Source organism: Euleptes europaea, chromosome 18, assembly GCF_029931775.1.
Source record: "Euleptes europaea isolate rEulEur1 chromosome 18, rEulEur1.hap1, whole genome shotgun sequence".
Taxonomy (NCBI): domain Eukaryota; kingdom Metazoa; phylum Chordata; class Lepidosauria; order Squamata; family Sphaerodactylidae; genus Euleptes; species Euleptes europaea.
This window is the reverse complement of record NC_079329.1, coordinates 23,648,340-23,676,050: the sequence shown is the minus strand read 5'-3', so window position 1 is coordinate 23,676,050 and position 27,711 is coordinate 23,648,340. Positions and strand designations below refer to the sequence as shown.

Here is a 27,711-nt window from a genome sequence, read left to right as displayed (position 1 = left end):
GAAAAGTGGAGGGCAGCAGGAAAAGAGGAAGACCCAACAAGAGATGGATGGACTCAATAAAGGAAGCCACAGCCTTCAGTTTGCAAGATCTGAGCAAGGCTGTCAAAGACAGGACATTTTGGAGGACTTTCATTCATAGGGTCGCCATGAGTCGGAAGCGACTTGACGGCACTTAACACACACACACATAGAGTGACAAATCCAATGCAAAACCTTCCATGAATAAATGGCCTAAGAGGCGGTTTGCCATTGCCTTCCTCTGCACAGCAACCCTGGTCTTCCTGGGTGGTCTCCCATCCCAATACTAACCGGGGCTGCACCCTGCTTAGCTTCTGAGATGGGACGAGATCCGGCTAGCCGGGGCCACCCAGGTCAGGGCAAAGGACGAATAGGCACCGAGTTTTCTTCCTCCCCGCCCCGCCCCTTGCCACGTGGTGCCAGCCCCTTCCCATTGGCCGCCGGCGGCTTGTTTTTAAAGCGGCGATTGGCTCGTCGGCGCCGGAGTGGGCGGGCCCCGCCGGAGATTGGCCCAGAGCCGGCTAAGGGGGCGTTCCCTTCGAGGGAAGCCGGCGCCGCCGCTAGTCGCGGCCTAGATCGTCGGAGGTTCCCGGTGGGAGCGGAGGGCCTGAGGCGGGGGTGGAGGTGGTGGCAGCAGCGGCGCGGCCTGGGCCGGCCTGGCGGGGCCGCGATGCGTCTCCTGCGGTGCCTCCTGAAGGGCCGCTCGGCGCTGGCCGGGGCGCCGAAGTACATCGAGCACTTCAGCAAGTTCTCGCCGTCGCCGCTCTCCATGAAGCAGTTCCTCGACTTTGGTGCGTGGGAGACCGTTGGGGACCGTTGGGGAGGGGGAGGGGGGCGCGATCCTCGGGAGCCTTCAGCCGAGCCAACGACCCTCCCGCCTCTGATCCTCCCCAAGATCGTAGGAGCCGCGGTTGGGGGGGCGGGGGGAAACCTAAAAAACAACAACAACGTGTGTTTGTTTAGTACAGTACAGTGGTTTTCCCCTCGCCCCCCCAACAACAACCCTGCGAGGTAGGCTGAGCTGCGGCAGTCTGACCGGCCCAAGGTCACCCCGCCGGCCTCCTTGGCAGAGCGGGGATTCGAACCCGCCTGTCGCAGATCTTAGGCTGTTCCCGCACTAGGTACTCCCAGCGATGTATTAAGAGTTTGAAACTGTTATAAAAAGCACTGTTCGCGCTTGGTTTGGCCCCTCTAGCTGTGAAGACGTCTTCCAACCATTTTTTAGCCGTGGCCTCCGAAAACCCTTTTTAAAGCTGATGTTTTTTATAACGTTGGGGGTTACCGCACTTCATATTCCCAGCGATGTATTAAGAGTTTGAAAATGTTATAAAAAGCACTGTTTGCGCTTTGTTGGCCCCTTTAGCTGTGAAGACGTCTTCCAACCATTTTTTAGCCATGGCCTCCAAAAACCCTTGTAAAGCGATGTTTTTTTATAACGTTTCCAAACTCTTGATACATCGCTGGGAATACCTAGTGCGGTAACAGCCCACGTCACTGTAATGATCAATAACTCTTTTGGTATAGAAAAGAGATGTAGGTTTGATGAGGCCCTAAGCTATTGAAGGTAATGGGGCCCTTTATATGTCCAGCTGTCCTTTGGGGGTTACCGCACTTGTATTCCCAGCAATGTATTAAGAGTTTGAAAGTGTTATAAAAAATACTGTTCGCACTTTCTATGTATTCCCACCGATGTATTAAGAGTTTGAAAGTGTTATAAAAAATAGTGTTCGCGCTTGGTTTGGCCCCTTCAGCTGTGAAGACATCTTCCAACCATTTTTTAGCCATGGCATCCGAAAACCCTTTTAAAGCGATGTTTTTTATAACGTTTCCAAACTCTTGATACATCGCTGGGAATACCTAGTGCGGTAACAGCCTAAGTCCAGGCACTGCACAGATCAGTCCTGTAGGTGTCTGTTGGGAAGTCAGTTCCAGTGTGAAGGTTGTGGTTGTGAATGCACTGACCTGGGAGGATCCAAAAGAGGATAGCCCTGCAATGCCTTTTAAGGAAGACCTTAAAGGAAGCACAGCGCTGTGTCATTTTGATGGGTAAAATGCATTGATAGGCTTTTTATTTAGGGTCTTTTTTTTTTTTTGGCTAAGGACCAGCATACAGTTTTACAAAAAAATTACTCCGTAGTAAGTCCTATCCTCTGCTAAAAACTTGCAATAATGGGTTTATGGTAAATTGCGGGCGGAAAGATACTAGCTGGATATTAGGAAAAACATTTTTACAGTAAGAGTTGTTCGACAGTGGAATAGGCTACCTAGGGGGGTGGCGAGCTGCCCCTCAAAGGCAAGCTCTAAGCAGAGGCTGGACAAGCACTTGTCAGGGATGCTCTAGGGCTGATCCTGTATTGAGCAGGGGGTTGGACTAGATGGTCTGAATGGCCCCATCGAGCTGTATGATTGTAAGTCCCATTGCACGCTTTGGGGCTTGCATCTGAGTAGACGTGCCCTCCAATTATGTTTGGGTGTCTGTTAGGTGAACCTGAACAAACTTAATCCAATCTGTACCTAACAAAGGGGTGTCTGATCTCCCTTGTTGTCTGGTGTAGATCTAATGAAGCTGGTTCAGGCTATCCCACAAAATAGATTTCCCCCCCCAAAAAAAAACCCACTTGTCTTTTTTCCCATCAAGTCACAGATGACTTATGGCAACACCTGGTGGGGTTTTCATGACAAGAGACATTCAGAGGTGGTTTGCCATTGCCTGCTTCCGTGTCAGGACCGAGGTATTCTTCGGTGCCCCATCCAAACTCCCAGGGTTGAGGCTGAGTGTGTGACTGGCCCCAGGTCACCCAACAAGTTCCCTTGTCAGAGTGGGGATTCAAACCTGGGTTTCCCAAATCCTATTTCGACATTTTTACCACTACACCACGCTGGCTCTCACTAGTCTACTACAGTGATTAAAATCTCTGCTCTGTGGCTATGTCCGTGCGTGGGCTTACATCACACTGGAGTAACTGTTTGCAACAGGGTTTTCCTGCTTGTTCAAGACTACTCAGTCGCAAATGGTTGCTGTATTGCAAAGTTATCCAGCCATGTGCAGATGGTAGCCTGTGAAGCTTGCACAGGTGTTGCTACTGTGGTCCCAGGACAGCTCTCTGTAAAGCAGAAATTGTGTTCCTACCCTGGGTTATTACTCCCTCCTTTCTAGCTCCCTCAGTTGTGCAAAAGCCCTTCTGTCCTTGGACATCCTCCAGACAAACTGACCTCTTGTTTGCAACACCCTGGGGAATAGAGTTGTATGTAATCCACGGAGATAGCCACCACATCACCTTTTCCCACATCACCTTTTCCTATCTACATAAGAACACAAATGTCACCTTGTTGGCTTGAGACCAGGGATCTATCTAGTCCGGCATCATGTTTCCAACAGTGGCCAGACCAATGCTCCAAGGAAGTTTACAAACTGGGCGTGCTGAAGTCTAACAAAATTTCTGACAGGGTATGAACTTTTCTGAGTCACATGTCACTTCTTCAGATACCTGATACCTTCAGATACTTCCAATACCTGAAGAAGTGAGCTGTGACTCTCGAAAGCTTATATCCTGCCAGAGATTTTGTTAGTCTTTAAGGTGCTACTGGCCTCTTGCTCTTTTCTACTGCTACAGACAGACTAACATGGCTACCCATCATGATCTATGGGCGCGCTAAGTCCAGGCTTCACCTGCTGGCTATTCTCTGGCATCTACCCACTTCTTTTCCACACTTATATGTGAAGGAAAGGAATCTTAACCTGTCTCTCTGAGCAACCGTTCCTTTTTGATTTGTGGAGCAGTGTCCCACAATCTCAGCCATTGCCTCTTCTTTCCCTTTCGTGCAGCTCAATGTCCCACAATCTCAGCCGTAGCCTCTTCCCCATTCATGCAGCTAAATGCGCATGTGCATACGCACACCTCTGTGCACCTCACTTAAGATTTCCCTTAATGGTGCTTTTTAGGTTTCTTGGAAGGAAGGTAACTGGTGCAGTGCACGGTGGTTGTGTGCCTGGCTTACCCTTATGCAGATGTGGTCAGTTCCTTGCAAAGTGGACTTTAGTGGTGTTGGATCTGAGAGACACGGGTTCAAATCCCCACTCTGCCATGGAAACTCACTGGATGACCTTGAGCCAGTCTCTCTCTCAGCCCAATGTAGCTTAACAGGTGGTGGTTGTGAGGATAAAATAGAGGAGGGGAGAAGGATGCATGCTGCTTTGGGCCTCCACTGCAGGGGAGAACAGGAGGGTGTAAATATTGTAATAAATGCTACCGATCTCCCCTTTTTTTTGTAGCTGAGCCAGAGTGGTATAGTGGCAGTAGTGTTGCCGTTAACTCAGGGACACCCAGCTTCAAACCCCTGTTGAGCTGTGGAATTTGCTTGGGGGCTGAACCGGTTGGTCTCCCTCAACCTGTTCTGCCGCCCCCCTCCCGCCATGGCCTGTGCTTCCTGTCCTGAGGTCCCTGGAAGAAGATTAGGACACAGAGTCAATAGACGTATCTATGTGCATCATGGGAAATACCTGGGAAGTATCCCCAGGAAGAGTTCCTCCCTCTCCAGATCTCCACAAAGCAGTTATCCACGAAGCTGTTACCCTGTTCTCTTTTCTGATTTCTGTGCCGTTGAGTAAATGTCTTCCTTTCCAGCCCATCCATCCTCCTCCCTTTACCAGATAATGTGATCTTTTGGCTTACCTACAACTGCATCTACACATCATTGGATGTGAGCAATGGGTTTTTTATGTTTGGTCAAAATTATGTTGGAAATGTGCTGGGATCACCCAAATATCCAAGGATGTGTGGATACACTCAAAGTCCAGAAGTCATTAAATGTTCTTTAGTAGATAACTATATGCCATATTCCACATAGATATGCAATCTTCAGTTGGAACTGTGCCAGACCCGCTGTCAATCTAGTCCAGTTTTCCAACGATTGCTTGGTTAAATAAAACTTACCAGTCAGGTCCATTCCTACTCACCCAGGGCTTCAGTTCTGAGACCCTTAAGAGCTATGTAAGGGTATGCTTAGCTCTCTGTAAATAATAAATTCACAGTGCACCTATTTAGGGAAGAAAGACATGAGAATCCCTAGTTAGCAGAACTGTCAAATATGTGTTTAGTCCACTGTTCCTCCAGGGAGCAGAGGGCAGTGTCCATGGTTCTCGTTCCTTTGTTCTGTTCTCACAACAACCCCGTGAGGTGAGTTAGGCTGAGAGTGTGACTGGCCCCAGGGCTATCCAGATGACTTTGTGATGGAGGGGGGATCTGAACCTGCCTCTTCCATGTCTTATTCTAACACGCTATTTAGTTCATGATAAATATCTGTGGCCCAGAGAGTTGGTGTGCCCCTCCCAGTCACTTGAAGAAGAAGAGTTGGTTTTTATGCCCCACTTTTCTTTACCTTTAAGGAGTTTCACAGTGGCTTACAATCACCTTCCCTTCCTCTCCCCATAACAGACACCTTGTGAGTTAGGTGGGGCTGAGAGAGTCCGGAGAGAACTGTGACTGGCCCAAGGTCACCCAGCAGGCTTCATGTGGAGGAGTGGGGAATCAAACCCGCTTCTCCAGATTAGTGTCTGTCGCTCTTAACCACTACGCCACGCTGGTACAGTAGATCTGTCTGCAGAACCCTGTTTGCACACGGGCTGCATTTGCTGAATTGGGTTATTTCTGCTGTGTGGTCCTCTCCGTGTTGGCAGATAAGCCCAAGCTTTCTGTGTCACTGCGCAGTTGTCCTCTATAAGATTGGGAGCCGAGCACCTGGTGCTGTTCTTGATAGCCACTTCTGTTAGCCACACAGTCAGAATTTGCTCTCCAGTGACATGGGCTTAATACCCCCGCATTTTGATGTGATGGGAAGGAGGCAGTCAAAAGAAGGACAAGCAGGTTTAAAAAAAAACCTCATTTGCTGAAGTGGAGGAAAACTGTTCAGAGAATGTGATGTCTTATTTATGCTGTTGTGTATGGAGCGGAAGATAAGCCAGTGTGGTGTAGTGGTTAAGAGCAGTGGTTTGGAGCAGTGAACTCTGATCTGGAGAACTGGGTTTGATTCCTCACTCCACATGAACGGTGGACTCTAATCTGGTGAACTGGATTTGTTTCCTCACTCCTACATATGAAGCCAGCTGGGTGACCTTGGGCTGGTCACACTCTCTCAGCCCCACCTACCTCACAGGGTGTCTGTTGTGGGGAGGGGAAGGGAAGGAGTTTGCAAGCCGGTTTGATTCTGCCTTAAGTGGTAGAGAAAGTCGGCATATAACAACCAACTCTTCGTCTTCTTCTTTGGCGATTGTGTAGGACAGGTGGGGTAGCCGTGAGATTCTGAATCTCAAGAGGGATGAAAGACCCCCCCCAACCACTACCAACCACCATCTCTTCTCTGACCCCCCTCCCCTACAGTGTTTTATTCAGAACATGACAACTGTCTCTTATGATCTTTTTGAACAGCGGAGCTATATAAAGCACTCTGGGATCCCTGCTGGGTATGGTTGACGCACAGAAACCCACAATAGAGTGTGAGCACATGTTTCTGATCCCTGCCAGTGGTCGCTGGCCCGACTCAGGTGACCTCTCTGCCTCTCGACCTTGGCTCGGTTTCTTTGGTGGAAAGTTAGTGGTGAACGGTTGTAGGTAAATCACTGCCCTGGTTTCGGTACAGCTCTCTAACAGAGGGGCAGCTGTTATTGGTCTGTGGCTGCAGGCCAAAAGGAATCTTGCAGTGAAAAGTTTACTGAGAAAATGTGTCTTTGAAAAAAGGAGGTACTGCTAATAGCCCTTGTTAGGAAGAACGGTACCCAGCTGAATTGAGTACCCAGCTTGCTGGGGGTAAAGGGAAGATGACTGGGGAAGGCACTGGCAAACCACTCCGTAAAAACAAAGTCTGCCTAGAAAATGTCGGGATGTGACATCATCCCATGGGTCAGGAATGACCCGGTGCTTGCACAGGGGACCTTTACCTTACTTATAGGAAGAACGGTGCATTCACACAGGAACATGCAGATATTTCTGGAGAAAGAGGTAGTGGGGCCACATGGGAAGAATCTTGGCATTTGGGATGTGTGTGTTAAACTAGCGTTGTAACTTTTTTTCCCTTCCCTCTGGCTCCTTTTAGATGCACTTGAGTAGGGTTTCTTTTTGTTTTTGTTTGTAAAGAGGTTTGTAAAATAAGCAGGACAACTTTCGAAATTAACAAAACACCCCAAATAAATAAGACTTCTCATATTCCAAAGCTGAGCCCTGGCGTTAAAAACAGGTTCCGCAACCAGGCCTTAATTTGTGTGTGAGGGTTTAAGCCACCTCTGTTTGCTCCCATGCTGCAAAGTAACAACTATTTGGTATTCTCTTTCATGGTGTGAAGGTGGCATTTAGTATATTACAATGGGACATCCCAGAAGTCTGGCCTTCGGTCTTCTGCTCTCAATCCTGCCCAGTAGGAACTGGATGGGGACAGTGGAATGGCGGCAGCCATGATGGGGGGGGGGCTGTCTTTGGGATACAGAAATTCTCAGTTCTGACCACTGGAATCCCCTTTCAGTCTTTTTGTTTTGGTTGCTAAATCGTGAGCAAAAACGAACCTGTCCCTCCCTTTTCAGGTTATTCTCTGGACCAGAGCTTAGAATCATAGAGTTGGAAGGGACCACCAGGGTCATCAAGTCCAACCCCCTGCACAATGCAGGAAATTCACAACTACCTTCCCCCCCACATACACCCCTAGTGACCAGAAGATGGCCAAGATGCCCTCCCTCTCATCATCTGCCTAAGGTCACAGAATCAGCATTGCTGATAGATGGCTATCTAACCTCTCCTTAAAAACCTCCATGGAAGGAGAGCTTACCACCTTCTGAAAAAGCCTGTTCCACTGAGGAACCGCTCTGTTAAAAAATTCTTCCTAATGTCTAGACAGAAACTTGATTTAATTTCAGCCTCTTAAACTTTTTCCACTCGTGACCCCTTTTTGCCTGAGAAACTTTCACGTGACCCTGGGTATATAGGTATATAAAATAGGTATACAAATAAAACATTTACTGATAATAAATCATGAAGAAATGTATTTTAAAACAATTCTTTGGTATAGATGCAAAAACTTTTTACTGTTGCCAATTTTTTTGCGACCACCACATTCAGTTACGCGACCCCATATGGGGTCGCGACCCACAGTTTAAGAAGCATTGTTCTAGACAGCCATGAGGTCTAGCAACTTGCCGTCCAGCATGCAAACTGACGTTTTGTCCCCCTGCAGCTGCTTCGCATTGTGTGTTGGCGTGACGCATAGTAAAATCAGCAAGGAGTCTTGTTTATGCATCCTGAGCATTTGTAGGCAAGACCCTTCATCCACTGGATGAAGTAGATAGGCAAATGTGTGTGAGGAAATGCTCACAGACAGCTGGACTCCTGTTCTTTCCTTGGAGTGTGCAAGATCGTTTAACAGTGCTCTTTCCCCTTAGGATCCAGCAATGCTTGCGAGAAAACCTCCTTCACGTTCCTGCGCCAGGAGCTCCCCGTCCGGCTGGCCAACATCATGAAGGAAATCAATCTCCTCCCGGACCGCGTGCTGAGCACCCCCTCCGTCCAGCTGGTGCAGAGCTGGTGAGTTCCCACCCTCCCCCCACCTACGGGTGCCAACTTCCATGTACTAGCTGGAGAGCTCCTGCTATTACAACTGACCTCCAGACGATAGAGGTCAGTTCCCCTGGAGAAAATGGCCACTTTGGCAATTGGAGAAATTTCTCCCCTGGAGAAAATGGCCACTATGGCATTGAAGTCCCTCCCCAAACCCCGCCCTCCTCAGGCTCCGCCCCCCAAAACCTCCCACTGATGGCAAAGAGGGACCTGGCAACCCCACCCCCTGTCCTGTTAGCATGCCGTGAGAATTGCGGGAGACGGAGCCACTCTTTTGCTGACCGATTCTGGAAATACATCCAGTCAAGTTCAGTTCTTTAGCATTCTAGAGTGGAAGGGAGCTTCCCTCCTCTGCTGTTGAGACAGAACGTTTTAGGCCTGGCTCTCACAAACCGTCGATAAGGGGGAAAACCCATGTATGATTTGAATCACTGCGGACTGCAGTTGAGGACTGCCAGGATGAGGAATCATCACAAATTAGGCCATTTAAAAAGATGGAGACCCAGAACATCGTGTAGGGGGCTGACGTCGGAGGAGTGGATAACGATGAACATGGGAGGAAAAAATCATGGGACTTGCAGTTCCACCTGGTGTGGTGTGAAGCTTCAGAATGTCATAGGTCAGCCTTAATCCGTTCCCTCCTAAACAGGCTCCTGCTTTCTTAGACAAGGGAATCCTGCCCCATCCCCTGAACCATCTGCCCTCTTAACACTCCCACTCCTTCCACAGCCTTAGAGAGGCTGCAAAGGGCTAACTGCATGTCAGATGCTCATGTTACGTGCCTTCTGCTGAGTCATGCTTCTGGTCTGTTAAGATGAGCATTGCTTGCTGTGGCTGGCAGTGGCTCTTCAAGGTCTCAGGCGGAGGTCACAGAATTGTAAAAGCAGAGTTGGAAGGGACCTCCAGGGTCATCTAGTCCCACTCCCTGCACAATGCAGGAAATTCACAACTACTTCCACCCCCCCCCACACACACACACACCCAGTGACCCCTACTCGATGCCCAAAAGATGGCACAAAAACCCCTCCAGAATCCCTGGCCAAACTGGCCTGGAGGAAAATTGCTTCCTGACCCCAAAGTGGCGATCAGCATTTCCTTGGGCGTGTAAGAATCATAGAGTTGGAAGGGACCACCAGGGTCATCTAGTCCAACCCCCATGAGAGCCAAGTGCTGGCACGACCCTTCCTGCCCTCCCTCCCATGATCTGCCTGAGTTCACGGAATCAACTACCACCTAAGACAGCCATTTCTTAACTCATGATGCCTGGGATTGAACCTGGGACCTTCTGCATGCCGAGTAGATGCTCGACCTCTGTGCCACGGCCCCTCCCCGAAACGAATGAACGCACGCCTTATGCTGAGTCAGACCATTGGTCTGCGTTGCCGCCTGTGACCTGCAACTGCTGTCCAGGGTCTGGGGGCAAAGTCTTTCACTTAATTCCCCCACTGCCTGATCCTTTTAACTGGAGATGCTGGGGGATTGAATTTAAGACCTTCTGCATGCCGAGAAGGTGCTCCATTTCTCTCACTAGGGTCTCTTGGGCCCTCCTGAAAAGAGATCAAGCATGTGGGAAGGGGGGGGTGGAAAGGTGAAAGATGCTGAATGATTTGTTTGTCTGAGCCTGGAGGGGTGGGGTGGGGGTTGTGAATTCCCTGCCCTTCCGCTTTCCTGGACTCTGTTAGCAGTCACCGACAGTTTGAAGGTTCTGTGCTTCATGTCCCTGACAAAGTGAGCTCTGACTCAGGAAGAAGAGTAGGTTTTTATGCACCGACTCTCTCTACCTTTTTAAGGAGAAACAAACTGGCTTACAATCTCCTTCCCTTCCTCTCCCCACGACAGACACCTTGTGAGGGAGGTGGGGCTGAGAGAGTTCGGAGAAAACTGTGACTAGCCCGAGGTCACCCAGCTGGCTTCATGTGGAGGAATGGGGGGGGGGGAAATCCAGTACATCAGATTAGCCTCCGCTGCTCATGCGGAGGAGTGGGGAAACCAACCCGGTTCTCCAGATTAGAGTATACCACTCATGTGGAGGAGTGGGGAATCAAACCCAGTTCCCCAGATTAGAGTCCACTGCTCTTAACCACTACACCACACTGGCTGTGCTAGTTTTACCAGTAGCCTATTGCATTGGTACAACTGGCGAGCCTAAGAAGTAAGCTTTTCATGCGTGTTACAGTTGCCTAATATGTGAATACACTAACACCGGCTGGAAGAATTTGTTAATCTTTAAAGGGCCTCCAGCCTGTTCCAAGGTCACTGGGAAACAGTCTCTAAGAGGGGGGGAGGGAGGAGAAACCAGAGGCAGCCCTTACTGAGCCGCTGTGCACCAAATGTGTAAAGGGCCCGACCTTTGCTCCATTTTGAACAAGCATGTGATAGCTGGTTTGTTTGTTTGGCTCTGGATTCCCCCCTCCCCAGTCCCTTTGCAGTTGCTGAGCAACGTGGCATAGGAAACTCACGCTGTGAACCACCGCACCGCCCTGCTCACCGGTGCAAAGAGCCAAGTTAATTGTTACAAAGCCCAATTTCTTCCTCTTCCCTCCCCCACTTTCCCCAAGAAGGCTTTGGAACTGGGCCGTTTCTCTGACAAGCAGCTTCTGCAGCAGGATGGGGTCGGCCTGTTAACTCTTCGCCCGCGGCCGCACTTCCTGTCGCCCTAGTCGGGGCTTCAGATGTTTGGCTCTTCCTGTCCAGCAGCACACCGGTGACGTGCTGGAGCTTTCATGCGCCTTCTCGTGAAGGGCGGCGTCTGTACCATTCACAATGGCCACGATGCCGGTGTGTCTTTATCATAAAAAATGAAGCAACCCAGGCTATTTTACTGTCTATTTTTTCATTAGAATTCTACAATTCTATCTTAATTTCATTAGAATTTTACAATTCTGTCTTGATTACAAAAACTATATATAACCACAAAGTCATATGTGACAAAATAATACAAATATTTCCATATACATCAGTTTAAAGCATGTTAACACAGAATTAATTCTATTCCATGTGTCTTTACCCCCCGCTGTCTGATTACTACCCTGACTTGGATGGCCCAGGCTAGTCTGATCTTGTCATATTTCAGAAGCTAAACAGAAGAAAAAGAAGTTGGTTTTTATATGCCGACTTTCTCTACCACTTAAGGGAGAATCAAACCGGCTTACAATCACCTTCCCTTCCCCTCCCCACAATAGACACCCTGTGAGGTAGGTGGGGCTGAGAGAGATCTGAGAGAGCTGTGACTAGCCCAAGGTCACCCAGCTGGCTTCGTGTGTAGGAGTGGGGAAACCAACCCGGTCCACCAGATTAGCCTCCGCCGCTCATGTGGAGGAGTGGGGAATCAAACCCGGTTCTCCAGATCAGAGTCCACTGCTCCAAACCGCTGCTCTTAACCACTATACCTCGCTGACCTCCAAGGTTGTCCAGAGGTGCTCTGCAGAGGCCGGTGATAGCAAGCCACCCTCTTCGCCTCTCGCCTTGAAAACCCAAAGGGTTTGTCGTACGTCAGCTGCGACTCGACAGCACTTTCCACCACCGTCCAATCACGGAAAGCATTGTCAGGTCTGATTCTCGTGGAGGTGGCTGCCCCACTTTGGCATAGGGCGGGGAGGTAAATATTTGGTGGAGTACTTCTCCATGGAGGAGCCCTGTGGCGCAGAGAGGTAAGCTGCAGTACAAGCTCTGCTCACGACCTGAGTTCGATCTCAACGGAAGTCAGTTTCAGGTAGCTGGCTCAAGGTTGACTCGGCCTTCCATCCTTCCGAGGTCTGTAAAATGAGTACCCAGCTTGCTGGGGGCAAAGGGAAGATGACTGGGGAAGGCACTGGCAAACCACCCCGTAAACAGAGTCTGCCTAGTAAACGTCGGGATGTGATGTCACCCCATGGGTCAGGAATGACCCGGTGCTTGCACAGGGGACCTTTACCTTCTCCGTGGGAGGAAAAACCCTTCACCTAGAAATCCAGCCTATCCGAGAAAATCTAGTTATAATGGTTCTCCCTCAAGTGCTGTCTTGATGTGGAGGGTTTTGTCATGTTTTTTTTTAATGTATAGTGGAGTGTTCAATCATGTAAGAACCTAGGGTTGCCAGCCAGTTGATCTTGCCTTGCCTTCTTCCCACAGGTATGTGCAGAGCTTGCTGGACATCATGGTGTTCCTGGATAAGGACCCTGAGGACCAAGGGACACTGGGACAGTGAGTTTGGGTTGGGGGGGGGCATTGAGAACTAACCTGTAAGGATCCCCAGCTCATCGGCTCTTCTAGACTTTCACACCCTCAGATTTTGTTTTCCTGCACTGATTTCATTAATTGGCTTCTCTGCAACAACAATGTGATATTATCTCTTTTATAAGGCCCAACAGTCTTATTGTTTTACAAAGAAGAAGAAGAAGATGAAGATAATGGAGATGATGAAGAAGAAGACGATGAAGAAGAATTGGTTTTTATATGCTGACTTTCTCTACCACTTCAGGGAGACTCAAACAGGCTTACAATCACCTTCCCTTCCCCTCCCCACAACAGACAACCTGTGAGGTGGGTGGGGCTGAGAGAGCTCTAAGAGAGCTGTGACTAGCCCAAGGTCACCTAGCTGGCTTCGTGTGTAGGAATGGGGAAACTAATCCAGTTCACCAGATTAGCCTCCGCCGCTCATGTGGAGGAGTGGGGAATCAAACCCGGTTCTCCAGATCTAAGTCCACTGCTCCAAGCCACCTCTCTTAACCACTACACCACGCTGGCTCTCTTATATGCTCTTAAAAGTTTTATCTGTTTTGGCTGCTAAATTTTGCTCTCTGCTATTGAAGTTTGTTTAAATGTGTTTTGGACTGCTTTTATTGTATATTCCTTGGCTGTCGAGGTTTTATTGTCGTTTCTGATTTTGTTGGACAACAAAGAAAGTTGACAGGGGAAAAGATGATTCATGTGAAATGTGGTGTTGTAGGAGAGTTTTGTGGGTACCGTGGACTGCCAAAAAGACAAATCAGCGAGTTCTAGATCAAATCAATCCTGAACTCTCCCTAGAAGCTAAAGTGACTAAACTGAGGTTATTGTACGTTGGTCCCATTATGAGAAGACAACAAGGCTCGCTGGAAAAGACAATAATGCTAGGAAAAGTGGAAGGCAGCAGGAAAAGAGGAAGACTTAACACGAGATATATTGACTCAATAAAGGAAGCCACGGCCTTCAGTTTGCAAGATCTAAGCACGACTGTTTGGGAGGGCATTAATTCATAGGGTCACCCAAAGTTGGAAGCGACAGCACATTATGCCGATCAATTTTGTTAGACTTTGTTTTAAGCCTTGGATCAAAATAGTTCATCCCAGCCCTAGGAGAGGTTCTCTGCCATGTCTGGGTCCCCCAGTCAAACTGTCCTTTCCACCAGAATCAGTGTCCTTCAAAAGACATGCATGTTCCAGTTTTGAGTCTGATCCTTGACTATGTGCGCTGGCCAAAGGGTACCGTATTCTATCTTGTTCTGCAGATCCACTCGAGGGCAGTATTTCATAACATGGCTGGCTCCAAGCTCATAGTTGTGGAAGAAGGACTCCTCTCTTCCGCTGGTCCCTGCTCAGAGAGAAATTCTGTGAATGGGGATTCCCTTGAGAGCCCCCAACGGGTACGGTGCTTATTATTGGCAATGGTACAGTTCAAACAAAAGAAAAGAGGGCTGCACCAAACCAAACAAAGACCAAAAAATGCAATTGGTGCAAGGGAAAAATATTTAGAAGAAGAAGAGAGTTGGTTTTTATATGCCGACTTTTTCTACCACTGAAGGAAGAATCAAACTTATAATCACCTTCCCTTCCCCTCCCCACAACAGACACCCTGGGAGGTAGGTGGGGCTGAGAGAGCTGGAAGAGAGCTGTGGCTAGCCTAAAGTCACCCAGCTGGCTTCATGTGTAGGAGCGGGGAACCAACCCGGTTCACCAGATTAGAGTCCGCTGCTCATGTGGAGGAGTGGGGAATCGAACCCGGTTCTCTAGATTAGAGTCCACCACTACACCATGCTGGCTCTCCTAGGGAAATTGCCCCTACGCGTTTCACATATGCTTCCTCGGGGAATCTTAACACAAACTCCCCGAGCAAGCAATGAAACAATCATGAAAATCATTGTTTGCTCGGGATGTTTGAGTTAAGAAAGATCCCCCTACGAAACGCGTAGGGGCAATTTTATTATTAAATATTTTTCCCTTGTACCAATTGCTGTTTTTTTGTCTCCAATGGTGCAGTTCAGCCGTTTGCGAAGCCATGGCTTAGTGAAACTAAATATGATTCGTGTGATTGTCTGAAGGCAGTGAATGTGGCTAGTTAAGATCTGTCAAGCCAGGATCTGAAGTTGGTTTGTTAACCACAGTTCCTCTTAACTACAGTTTCACATGATGTCTGAACAGACTTTCTGCCCCACTGCCCTTCCAAATGTGAAGGGCGTTTGTGGAAGCAAACCAGGATTTGCGCCATCATCTGCGAGCCAAATCCTGGTTTCACAAACCAACTATAATTAAAATAACCCATGGCTTCTCATTCTGTCTGAACTGACCCACCGAGTCCCAGACTGGGTATGAGCGCCAGTTCGGGAAGGTCACGTGAATGTCAATTTCGCAGCACTTGCATGCGCGGGAGCTTTTTTTCTTCTTCTTAAGGCCTGTGTTCCCCTAGGTTCACGGACGCCTTGGTCACCATCCGGAACCGCCACAACGACGTGGTTCCCACTATGGCGCAAGGTGTGATCGAGTACAAGGAGGCTTATGGGGACGACCCAGTCTCCAACCAGAACATCCAGTACTTCCTGGATCGTTTCTACCTTAGCCGAATCTCCATCCGCATGCTGATCAATCAACACAGTGAGTTGCTGGCTTCGGCTCGCCTTTAGTCTTTATTTCTTCCCGCCCCCTCGGGCTGCAATGCTACGCCAGTGGTTTCTGTTTGCAAAACCTTGGTGTATAACTGCCTTGAAAATAAGTGGGTGTGGCAATGTATGTCCTCCGCCTTTGATGTACTGGAGGATCCACCCTGCTGACCCTGTCCAACTGCATGCCTGCATCATCATTTCCATCTTCCCCTTTTCCCTACAGCCTTGATTTTTGACGGCAGCACCAACCCGGCCCACCCCAAGCACATCGGCAGCATCGATCCCCACTGCAACGTCTCAGAGGTGGTCAGAGGTCAGTGGGCTCTTGTTTGTGTGTTTACCCTGGAGCCATCCCTTTCCCTTTGGTGTTCTTATGATTCTCGGCCACTCTCTTTGGTGGGAGCCCGTTTGCACATGATGGACCAAAGAAGTCCTATAAAAATAAAAGACAGGGTGGTGTGTATTAAAAAAATTGGGAAGATGTGAGAGACCAGGCTGGTAGAGGAATCATAGAATCATAGAGTTGGAAGGGATTACCAGGGTCATCTAGTCCAACCCCCTGTTCAATGCAGGAGATTCTGAACTACCTCCCCCCCACACCCCCAGTGACCCCTACTGCATGCCCAGAAGATGGCCAAGGTGCCCTCCCTCTCATGATCTGCCTAAGGTTATAGAGTCAGCATTGCCGACAGATGGCCATCTAGCCTCTGCTTAAAAACCTCCAGAGAAGGAGAGCTTGCCACCTCCCGAGGAAGCCTGTTCCACTGAGGAACCGCTCTAACTGTTAAAAAATTCTTCCTAATGTCTAGACGGAAACTCTTTTGATTTAATTTCAACCCATTGGTTCTGGTCCAACCTTTTGGAGCAACAGTTGTTACTTGTTTGGTTATCCCTGATGTATTTCAGGGATTTATGCTGCCCCTGTAAAGGTATCAATGAATCTTTATTAAAAACAGTCATAGACCAGTACAGCACAATTTACCATTAAAACCCTTAGTGTTACGCTCTACCCACAGGTTAATACAAATAGTAAAAAAGTTGTTTGGACTCTTTGCACACTATAAAAACTATATAAACTACTCATTAAAATTATTGACACACCAGCGTTCTCAGCAGCGTCTGGCGGATTCTACAGGCCGCTGCCCAAAACTTAGCCATTCCTACTGTAACCTGTGGATTTTCGTCTATAAGCAACATTTTTGTTTGCTCCTGACCTGAATGGCTGGAATGCCAACTAAGCCAGGGGGAGATAAACTTAGAACGAACCTCTTGGTATAATGGACAGCGTAGTAGGACATGCTCTTTTGTTTCAATTTCCTTTAAAGCACAGGGACCTATCCCCTGTAAAGGTATCTCCATTTGGGTTGGAGATAGAGCTCTTCCTTGTATGAGATGTAGTTTGGATATCTGTAGCTGCTGAATACATTCTCCAGGTGAAGACAAACTGTAGGGGGAAATACTTGTTAAAAAATACCACTTATCAGCCTTGCATGTTCCACCTCTCTTGAATAAGATCAGACAGTACAAACAAGGAGGGGGAAGACCATCTTCTTGTGCATAACCAAGTTTTTTTTCTCTCTCTCCCCGCCCCACCTTGCTTTTTCTAGATGCTTATGACATGGCCAAGCTCCTTTGTGACAAGTACTACTTGGCATCTCCAGAGCTAGAGATCCAGGAAGTGAATGGTAAGTCCTTTGGAGACCAGTGGAGGGCGGTAGACTGAAGAGAGAGAGAAGGATGCTCTAGGGAGGGAGTTGGTCAGGCAAGGAAATTACAGGTACTGGGGCTAGTATAGAGGCATCCAGTCCATTTTTGTTTCCCCCGTCTCCCAAGGAGCTCCAAGCAGTGTGCTTGGTTCTGCTTTCCCCCTCATTTTGTTTAAACAGGAAGACTGTGAGATACATTAGGCTTAGCATGAAAGACTCGTCCAAGGTCTCCCTGTGAGCTTCCAGGGCAGAGCCAGGATTTTAACTCCAGTCTCCAAGCTGTTTCTTTGACACTCTGATCACTATGCCATACTCTCAAATCATCCTGAAATCTGTGTGAGGATACGCCCCTGTTTACTACAGCCCCATCTCGCATGGCTTTTGTCCTGGCAGACCCCGTGATCCTCAGGGTAGCCTGTTTAGTGGGCAAAGGGACTCTCCCTCTTCATTTTCCACCACTGGCAAACTTGGTTGGATCCAGCCCAGCGATTAAACTTCTGAGTAAACAAGCATAGGAACGGACTGCATGGCTGAGAAAGCTTTAATGCTAAAGCGCCAGCTTCTGCCGGCGAGCCCCAAAGGTTAGACCATTTTGCGAACTTGAAAGAGAATACGAATGAATGAAAACTGGCCGAGTCGCATTTGGCAACCGAGATGCTTTACTTTTCAGCAAGATCTTCAGTAGTCTCTTTTCTGCCAATGGGAACAGGATCTGTTTGTCCAAATCATAGTGGCCGCGTGTAATCTGAGGGCTGGCTCTTCCTTGCTGCTTTCTCACACGCTGCAAGCAAGCCCCCAAAGCAGCCTGTCCTATAGATCCCATTCCAATCAACCGGGAAAACTGCATCGGAGTGGTCTACGTTGGGCTTTTGCTGTCCCTCTTGCGTTGGTCGGATGTTTTTCTTTCATTATATGTTGGGAGGGGGGGGGCTTTCAGAAGTCTAGTTAAAGCACCACCCCTTGAGCTTTTAGAGCGACTGCTCGCCTCATTGTTCTTTTTTTCCCCCCACCCTCGTAATTCAGACACAGGAACAGGACCTCACTCTTGGCCCAGTAAGTAGCAATTTGATTAAGCGGCTGTCGTAGAGTTGGCATTGTGGCTTGGCAGCTAGAGCTTTGCTAGAATCCCGGCTTCCTTCTTCCCAGCCTAGCTTTTTCTTGCCTTGCCTTTAAAAAACAATCGCAGCAAGCCACCAAAGGTTCCTCTGCCTTTAACAGCATAGCAGCATGGAGAAGTCAATGCGCATCGTGAATTTGCAGGAACGGGAAATCAAAGTCCATGGTGATCCGATGGCTTTCCCTCACATTTGTCAGTGTTTGGGGCAGGTGACAGCCCTTCAGAATTGCTCTCTGATTGCTCTCTTTAAATATTTGAAGGGCTGCCACTTAGAGGAGGGCAGGGAGCTGTTCCTGTTGGCAGCAAAGGATAGGACTCGCAATGATGGGTTTAAATTGCCAGTGGAGAGGTACCGGCTGGATATTAGGAAAAATTTTTACAGTAAGAGTTGTTCGACAGTGGAATTGGCCACCTAGGGAGGTGGTGAGCTCCCCCTCTCTGGCAGTCTTCAAGCAGCAGCTGGATGAACACTTGTCAGGGATGCTCCGGGCTGGCCCTGCATTGAGCAGGGGGTTGGGCTAGATAGCCTTTATGGCCCCTACCAACTCTATGGTTCTAAAATGTCAAAATGTTTCAGTTCGCTTTGGCTGGGGATTGAGGGCGGGGTGGAATTTAAATAAATAAATTAAATAGATAAGACACATAAGTGTGTCCAGACCCAAACATGCTGTGAAACCTGCAAACAGTTACATTCCATCCTTGGACAAACGTGGCAAAATTGCATTGTTTTGCCTCATTTATACCACTTTCAAAGGTTCTGAAGGAACTGAGAAATGAGGAGAACATTAGAGGTTGCAGTAGTGAAAAATGTTGCATGGAGGGCATTATGGATAGTGTTTGGAGAGGAGAAATAGAAGGCTTGGATCGTACCAGGTGGAAGGAGGAGGCAGGGGACCTTCTTTGACTATTGGAAAGAGCCAGGGATTATGAGACCTCTACATAGACAGAAACCAAATGGGATGGAGGCTGTCATTAAGAGTGGATGAGACCAAACGGATAACCTGGAAGGATCTAACCCACAGTCCTGAGTCGCTGGCCGAATGTCTCAGACTGGCATTGGAGCTGACCCTCTAGTCCCTGTTTGCCAGTCAGAAGGTGAAGCAGGGAGTCCCATTGGATGCTGGGAAATGGGCAAGAGGGACAGGATGCTCTGCTGCTTCTGAGGCCTTCTTGCGCTTATTGAGTGGCCGAAGCATCGGCCTGTAGGCACGAAGAATGGGGCGGGGGGGGGTGTCTCACGGAGGGCATGGTCTGATCTAAGGCAGGATTCCTGATGAAACCAGCACACATTTGAACTTTCCACTTTGTCCTGGACATGGGTCTTGCAATCCGTGTGGACGATGCCGTGCCTAAAAGCAGCTGTCGGTACTGTCGTGCAAAGGTAAGGAGGCACAGATGCCTTGCACTTGGCAGGCTTGTAGAGAAGGAGCAGAATGACAAAGCGGTGACCAGGATGGCTCTTAATCATCTCTGTTTCTCCCACTTCTAGCAAATCATCCCGACCAGCCTATCCACATGGTCTATGTCCCCTCTCACTTGTACCACATGCTCTTCGAGCTGTTCAAGGTAATTATTTCCCCCACACACCCGGCTTCTGGCTGTGCATCCCCGTCTGGAAGTCGGCGCCTCTTAGTTTGGGGCTGAACAAGGAGAAGGAAATTCTCCATCCCTGAAGCAAAGGGACTTGTCTCAACCCAAAGCTCCACTCCCAAACATGGGTGCTGGCATTGTATGGTGGCTAAAAGCTGAGAATCATTGAGTTGTTTTCTGTTGCCCCAGAAGGTCGGACCAGAACCAACGGGTTGTAATTAAATCAAAAGAGTTTCCATCTAGACATTATGAATAATTTTCTAGCAGAGCAGTTCCTCAGTGGAACAGGCTTCCTCGGGAGGTAGTAAGCTCTCCTTCCCTGGAGGTTTTTAAGCAGAGGCTAGATGGCCATCTGTCAGCAATGCTGGTTCTGTGACCTTAAGCAGATGATGAGAGGGAGGGCATCTTGGCCATCTTCTGGGCATGGAGTAGGGGTCACTGGGAGTGTGGTGGGGAAGGTAGTTGTGAATTTCCAGCATTGTGCAGGGGGTTGGACTAGATGACCCTGGTGCTCCCTTTCAACTCTATGATTCTAAGTCCCTGGCTCAGATTATGCATTAGGCAAGCCAGGCTGCCATAGCTTCAGCTCTCCCCCCCCCCCCATCTGCCATGGTAATACTTAGCTACCTGAGAGGGTTGTTGTCATGGCTGATGAAATAACCTTTTGAACAAAACACAAATACCAAGGGTTGCTTCCCACCAACTTCTCTGCTTGATTGTACCCAGTTTCCTCGCTTAGTTCCTCCAGCCCCATGTGTCTTTTGTCTGTGATCTCCCCGGTTGGTTTCCCCACTCCTACACATAAGGCCAGCTGGGACACCTTGGGCTAGTCACAGCTCTCTTAGAGCTCACTCAGCCTCACCTACCTCACAGGGTGTTTGTTGTGGGGAGGGTAAGGGAAGGTGATTGGAAGCCAGTTTGATTCTCCCTTACGTGGTAGAGAAAGTCGGCGTATAAAAACCAACTCTTCTTCTTCAGCCATTTCCAGCCTCTGCCATGAAATTAAGCTTGGAGTTACACCCCCCATGCCTGAACCCTAGCTTTCCATCCCTTTGATTCTTCCCCATATCCCTCCCAATGGAGAAAGTCCTATGTGGGGTCTTTCAGAATTTGTGGCGAAAAGGGAGGAAGGGACAGGAGAGCTGTGGAGGTGAGATGCCCCCCCAGATTTTCCCATAAGACAGAGGGAAAAACCCTAAGGCCAAACCTACATTGCTTCCTCCACCACTCCATGTTGACAGATTGATCATATGCTTGTAGTGAAGATCAGTGGGGCCAAACCAGATGTGATGCTGAAAAACCCACACGTCCTTCCATGCTGTTGTTGTTTTAATAGCTTGGATCCTGTGAACAAGTTCACCGCGCTCTAAAAAGCCTTCTGCCGTAGAGCGCGCTTCCTCTTCCGTGATATCCAAGCCTTAGTAAAAGGCCATAAGTATTTATGAGGACATGCCAGCATTGGTTGCTTTTCAGAATGAGAAGTGGGGGGCATTAGTGTGTGTTAAGTGCCGCCAAGACATTTCTAATTTACGGCAACCCTGTGACTCAGTGTCCTCCAAAATGTCTTTTCAGTAACAGTCTTTTGGCTGGGGCAAAAGCAGCCATCCATTGTGGTTTTCGGGATGCCCTGTTACGCGGACCGGACGGGGCTCTGATGCTCTTCTCATTCTCTGCTGTTGCTTCCCCAGAACGCCATGAGGGCCACCGTGGAAAGCCACGAGTCCAGCCTCACGTTGCCATCCATCAAGGTGATGGTGTCCCTGGGGCAAGAGGATCTTTCTATCCGGGTAAGAGGCCCCAGCAGGAGATAGTAGGGAAGTACCCTAGGGAGCAGGTGCAGGTAGGTGTTCGAGCTAATGTGGTGTAGTGGTTAGAATGGGGGTCTGGGAGGCTAGAATGGCAAAACAGTTCTGCGTTTGACCAGAAGGGCTGGCGAAGACACTGAAGGGCTGAGTCACAGCCCTTCCAGTCAAACACAGGATATTCTCACTCTCGCTTTCTGGTTATATTTTGGGAATGTTCAGAATCTGCAATGTCGTGCCCAGTTTGCTGGCAAAGCAGCAAAGTGTGTGATCTGCCAAGATGGAAGTGCCCAGGGAGGGCTGGCGGGCTCCCTCTCCTTCAGACACCAGGTCAAGACCTTGTTGCCATAGCGTGCCTTTGGCCTGGGTGTTAATTGATAGGCTTTTATACATGGCAAGGGGAGGGGCCGTGGCTCAGTGGTCGAGCCTCTGCTTGGCATGCAGAGGGTCCCGGGTTCAATCCCCGGCATCTCCAGTTAAAAGGGACTAGGCAAGTAGGTGATGTGAAAGACCTCAGCCAGAGTCCCTGGAGAGCCGCTGCCGGTCTGACTAGACAATACTGACTTTGATGGACCTTAATGATCTGATTCAGTATAAGGCAGCTTCATGTGTTCATTCCCACCTGCTTGGTGTTTGGTTATGCCTCAGGTTTCCATTTGCTGTTTCCTACGACCGGCCTGCGTTGTTTGTTCTGAATGTTACACTGGATGCTGTGGTCTTATCCATTTAATTATGGGTAGTGTTTGGAGAGAAAGACAGGATTATCTAATGCTTCTGTTGACTTCATTACACACCCTCCCCACCCTCCCCATTTGTGGCATCGGGTCCAGTTAGTTTTACTGAGCTAAGAACCCCCCGTGGACCATTGGGAAAGGAGGGGTGGAGTTGGAATGAGGACCTCTTGCATTGGGAGGACAGGCATATCCCAGCTCTTTAGGTAGGCTCAGTTGTGACGTAACGCAAGACAATGACTCATTTTAACCCTGGTTAGTTTTTAGCCAGGATGTGGTTCGCAGCCAGTCACTCATACCCTTGATGAATCCTTTTTTTGGTCACCTGGCTCCTCTGTAGCCAGGAAGTGTGCGTCGGTAGTGTAATAGGTAGTGCGGAGGTAAGCCAGGGTGAAGACAGAATGTATTTGTATATAACGCGAAAACATGGATGAGAAAAACCATGGTTAATAAGCTGTCTTGGGATATGGTCCTAAATCCCGCCAATCTTTTCCAAAGTAGGAACTATTTTTTTTTGCCATACTACCCCCTTCTGCTGCAGACCCCTGATTCTCTGCCTCGACCCCCAGGAGAAGTATTTGGTGGGGGGGGGGCATTTTAGGGCTGCAGTGGGCAGGGTGGGGGGGAGGCAGGGAAGTTGTGCTCTGCTGGCAGAAAACCTTTATGTCAGCAAGGACTTTCAGTGGGATCCAAGCCCTGGTTTCATATCCCGGCTTGGTGGATGCGAACGAAGTCTAGTTGGTGCAGCGGTCTGCATTTCTTGCAACTGTACTAACCATGGTGAATTGAACCAGTGTTTTGCATTATGTCTGAACTGGCCAACGGTGTTTTTCTTCTCCCCTGGTTCAGATGAGCGACCGAGGAGGCGGGGTTCCTCTTCGCAAGATCGAACGCCTCTTCAGCTACATGTATTCCACAGCACCCAAACCAGAACTGGGCACCGGTGGGACGCCCCTGGTACGTGACAGATGGGGAAGTGGGGGAAGAGTCAGGCTAGCATTGTAGTAAATTTCAAGACTTTTTAACTGTCATGGCTTCCAAGCAAGGAATCCTGGGAATTATTTTTCACCCTTAGGGAGACAGGCAGGGATGTGTACAGTGAGATGTCCTGGCTTAAGTTTTGGAGTGTAAACATGCCCTGCCATTTCTTCTACAGGTCATATGTGAGTAGAAGGCAGACTTGTTGTCACCTTACAGCTTCTATTTCTTCCTCCTCTGGCCTGGAAAAAGCAATGAGGAGCAGAGTGGGAAGTGGGAGAGCATAGCAATCTTCTTCCTGGCTGAAGAAAGAGCTAAGGGTGGTGTAAGCTGCTTGCTGGGGGTAAAGTGTAGACGAATGGGGAAGGCAATGGCAAAAAAACAACAACCCATAAACAGAGTCTGCCTAGTAAACGTAGGGATGTGACGTCACCCCTTGGGTAAGTAATGATCCAATGCTTGCATTACTGACCCATGGGTCAGTATTGACACAATGGCACAGTAATGACACAATGGTTGCACCTTTAAGTTGTTGGACCCCTCCTCCCGCTAAAGGGTGCCTATGAAGGCACGGTAGCCAAAGACTGGCATAAGAGCAGGGCACGGCTCCACACAAAATGGACAAAAAGAACATAAAGATACTGCAGACTTGGCCAACCTGAGAAATCAGCAGTGGCTGAACATGGACTGACCCAAACAGGACACAGGGTCTTCCAAGACACTGAAAGACTGGACAATTCTACCAACTATTTTGTCAGATTGCACAGAGAAGCCATTGAAATACATAAACATCAGCACAACTTTAACAGAAGAGAGTTTAAGAATGAATAAGGCTTGGCTTCCTGTCTGAAAACCTCCGGACTAACAAAGACTACAGTCCACAATAGCCATGCGGATTAGCTTTGGATTTCACATGTTAACAGATCACTTCAGGATACAATAGTTCCATATTAACATACCACACCCTCATTAGCACATTCTCTTGATACATACAGGACAATGATTAGCACATTACCTTTAATACCTTTTACAGGACAATGATTCAGCTCAAACCCAACTCCTTTCTGACTATATATTACTCTTCCTACACACTTGACACTGAGAGACACTGTCCAGTGTTACTCCTCTGAAGATGCCTGCCACAGCTGCTGGCGAAACGTCAGGAAAGAAAATACCAAGACCACGGTCGGATAACCTACAAGAACCAACAATCAGTTCTTTGTCTCTGGCTTTTCTGCCAGCTTACCTCATACTGCCTCATGAACTATTTTGGGGTATAAATATTGGTCCTTTGGCCATTCATTGTGTGTATCTTGGATCGTTACATACGCCCTCACTTGGAGACTAATCCTATTTAGGGTAACTGTGTGAGGGAGAGCCAGTGGAAGGGATCACGGGGAGAATGTGTCAGGGTGAGTTTTGCAGGCTGGCTCTCAGCAAGAATGCATGGGGTGGGGAGACTATAAAATTATGCATGGCATGGAGAGAGTGGACAGGGAGATGCTTTTCTCCCTCTCTCATAATACTAGGATGTGGGGTCATCTGCTGAAGCTGGAGGGTAAGAGATTCAAAAAAGATAAAAGGAAGTATTTCTTCATACAACACATAGTTAAATTGAGGAACTCCCTGCCCCAGGATGTGGTGATGGCTGCCAACGTGGAAGGCTTTAAGAGGGGAGTGGACATGTTCATGGCTGCTAGTTAAAATTAATACTAGTCATGATGTATACCTATTCTCTCCAGGATCAGAGGAGCATTCCTATTATATTAAGTGCTGTGGAACAGAGGCAGGATAACGCTGCTGCAGTTGTCTTGCTTGTGGGCTTCCTAGAAGCACCTGGTTGGTCACTGTGTGAACAGACTGCTGGATTTGATGAGCCTTGGTCTGGTCCAGCAGGGCATCTCTTACGTTCTCAACTCTAAGAATGCCAGCTGGGTTGTTGAAACACATGTCTCTTTCCTTCCTCCTTCTCTCCTGCTAATACCAGGCTGGCTTTGGTTACGGGCTCCCTATTTCCAGACTCTACGCCAAGTATTTCCAAGGTGATCTTCAGCTCTTCTCCATGGAAGGCTTTGGGACAGATGCTGTCATCTATTTGAAGGTGAGTCGGCTTCCACTTTCCTCCCCTGAGCTCTGGATAGGAGTTTCTACTTGAATGAATACACAGAGCTGCTTTTTACTGAGTCAGGTCATTGGTCTGGGAGTGGGCTTTCACATCACCTGATCCTTTGAACTGGAAATACCTGGGATTGAACATGGGACCGTCCGTGTGGAAAGCAGATGATCCACTGCTGAGCTGCAATCTCTCCCTCAGTCTGCTGATCCAGGTATCTGTTGGTCCTTCATCCACTTGTAGGGTGGCCAACCTCCTGGTGGTGGCTGGAGATCTCCCACTATTACAACTGATCTCCAGGTGACAGTGATAATTTCCCGTGGAAAAAAATGTCCGCTTTGGCAATTGAACTCTGGCACTGAAGTCCCTCCCCTCTCCAAACCCCACCCTCCTCAGGCTCCACCCCCCAAATCTCCAGGTAGTTCCCAACCCGGAGCTGGCAACCCTATCCCCTTGTCCGGAGACGCGTGTTCCACACTGTTATTTCATACAGGCTTGCCTCTCACGGGTGTCCAGTTCTGACCAATATCCTATTTTTATAAAGGTTGCTAACTTGAGCCAAGGTTGCAAAGTCTACCTTGAGTTCAGTGTCAGGCTGCTGCTCCTGAGGTCATTTGTCTTTAACAAAAATGAAGGCAGGGATTCCAGCCAGGCTGCTGTCCTATAGTAGCCAGGGTTGGGGAAATCTGCCTTCCTATTGGTTGCCATCCCTTACACCACTGCTTCCCAAAATCTTTTATGATTGGCTAGTCAGTTTCAAAATCTTTTATGATTGGCTAGTCAGTAAAGGCGCCCCGTGGCATAGAGTGATAAGCTGCACTACTGCAGTCCAAGCTCTGCTCACGACCTGAGTTCTATCCTGATGGAAGTTGGTTTCAGGCAGCCGGCTCAAGGTTGACTCAGCCTTCCATCCTTCCGAGGTCAGTAAAATGAGTACCCAGCTTGCTGGGGGTAAAGGGAAGACGACTGGGGAATGCACTGGCAAACCACCCCGCAAACAAAAGTCTGCCTAGTAAACATTGGGATGTGACGTCACCCCATGGATCAGGAATGACCCGGTTCTTGCACAGGGGACCTTTACCTAGTCAGTTGCAGCTGTCTGAATGCATTGTTGGTTAACTTTTTGTTACTGCCACTGTCTCCTATAACTCAAGAGAATGTAAACAGAAAATTTCAAACAAACGAGAAACTTTGATGATTGTTCATATTGTTGTTTTTAAATGTAAACATTAATACTAACAAAACTACATTCCTGTGTGTATTTCTTTAGAATAGAAAACATTGGTCTTGGAGGGACTTTACTATTGAGTAAACATGCTTTGGATTGGACCATATGTCTTGTTGGTAAATTTTAAGGCAGTTAAAAAAACAAAAAATCCTATGTAGTGAAGCATGGGTCACTGGGAATGTTGTAAGGAATTCAAGCCAAAAGGATAGTTGCGTGTTCAGAAGGGGGAAAAAATAATTTTTGTTTAATGTTCCCCAATTTAATTTCAAAATTGAAATTATTGTGATGATATCCTGATTAAATAGCTAAGTGGTTTGCCGTTGGGTATTCTTCCCCGTCCTGTGCTTCTGACAGTATTTGGAAAACATCTGTCACTATTCAAACTACGTCACCATTCTCCTTCCACCCCTGTGCCTTGAATCTCCTGTCCTCAGTTACAGGAGATTCTCAGCAGCGTCTGGCGGATTCTACGGGCCGCTGCACAAACCATAGCCGTTCCTACTGTAACCCATCGCCAAGTTCATTCCCAACTTTGCTCCTTCCTTTCCAGGCCTTGTCGACTGACTCAGTGGAGCGGCTGCCCGTGTACAACAAGTCGGCGTGGCGCCACTACCAAACGAGCCAGGAGGCCGACGACTGGTGCGTGCCCAGCACGGAACCGAAAAACACTTCCACCTACCGGGTGACCTAAGGCCTCGCCTTTGTTTCTCGGTGGCGAGGGCCTCTCCCTTTGCCTCAAAGATGGAGAGGCCGGATTTTGATGCGTGGGGAAGGAGGGAACGGACTGCGATCGTCACCAGCGCAAACCCACCTTTGTGTATGAGACCTCAGCGGACACTCTTCCCATTGGCTAGCTCAGCCAACACGCTGGCCGGCCAGGAGCCTGACTGCTTCCTTCAGTTCAGGAAGCACTTAGCATAGATCCTTCTCTGTATCACCGGAGCCCTGCATGGAGCCCTCGATGCTGACCCAACCATCCCTCCCCGTACTGTCCTG

The 27,711-nt window shown here is 48.6% G+C and overlaps 1 protein-coding gene across 2 annotated transcripts; it reads left to right on the top strand.

The window, feature by feature from the left end:
• Positions 1-679: 679 nt before the first annotated feature.
• PDK2 (pyruvate dehydrogenase kinase 2) lies at positions 680-27,439 on the top strand. Of its 2 annotated transcripts, XM_056864759.1 has the most exons (12): positions 680-809; positions 8,441-8,582; positions 12,726-12,797; positions 15,258-15,442; positions 15,674-15,763; positions 17,058-17,135; positions 18,180-18,209; positions 19,763-19,839; positions 21,552-21,650; positions 23,246-23,353; positions 25,362-25,475; positions 27,266-27,439. In XM_056864759.1, the coding sequence occupies exons 1-12, from the start codon at positions 689-691 to the stop codon at positions 27,404-27,406; spliced, it is 1,257 nt and encodes a 418-aa protein (XP_056720737.1). In that variant the 5' UTR covers positions 680-688; the 3' UTR covers positions 27,407-27,439. The 2 variants fall into 2 exon arrangements, with proteins under 2 accessions (XP_056720737.1, XP_056720738.1); XM_056864760.1 differs by lacking the exon at positions 18,180-18,209.
• The last annotated feature ends 272 nt before the right edge of the window (positions 27,440-27,711 follow it).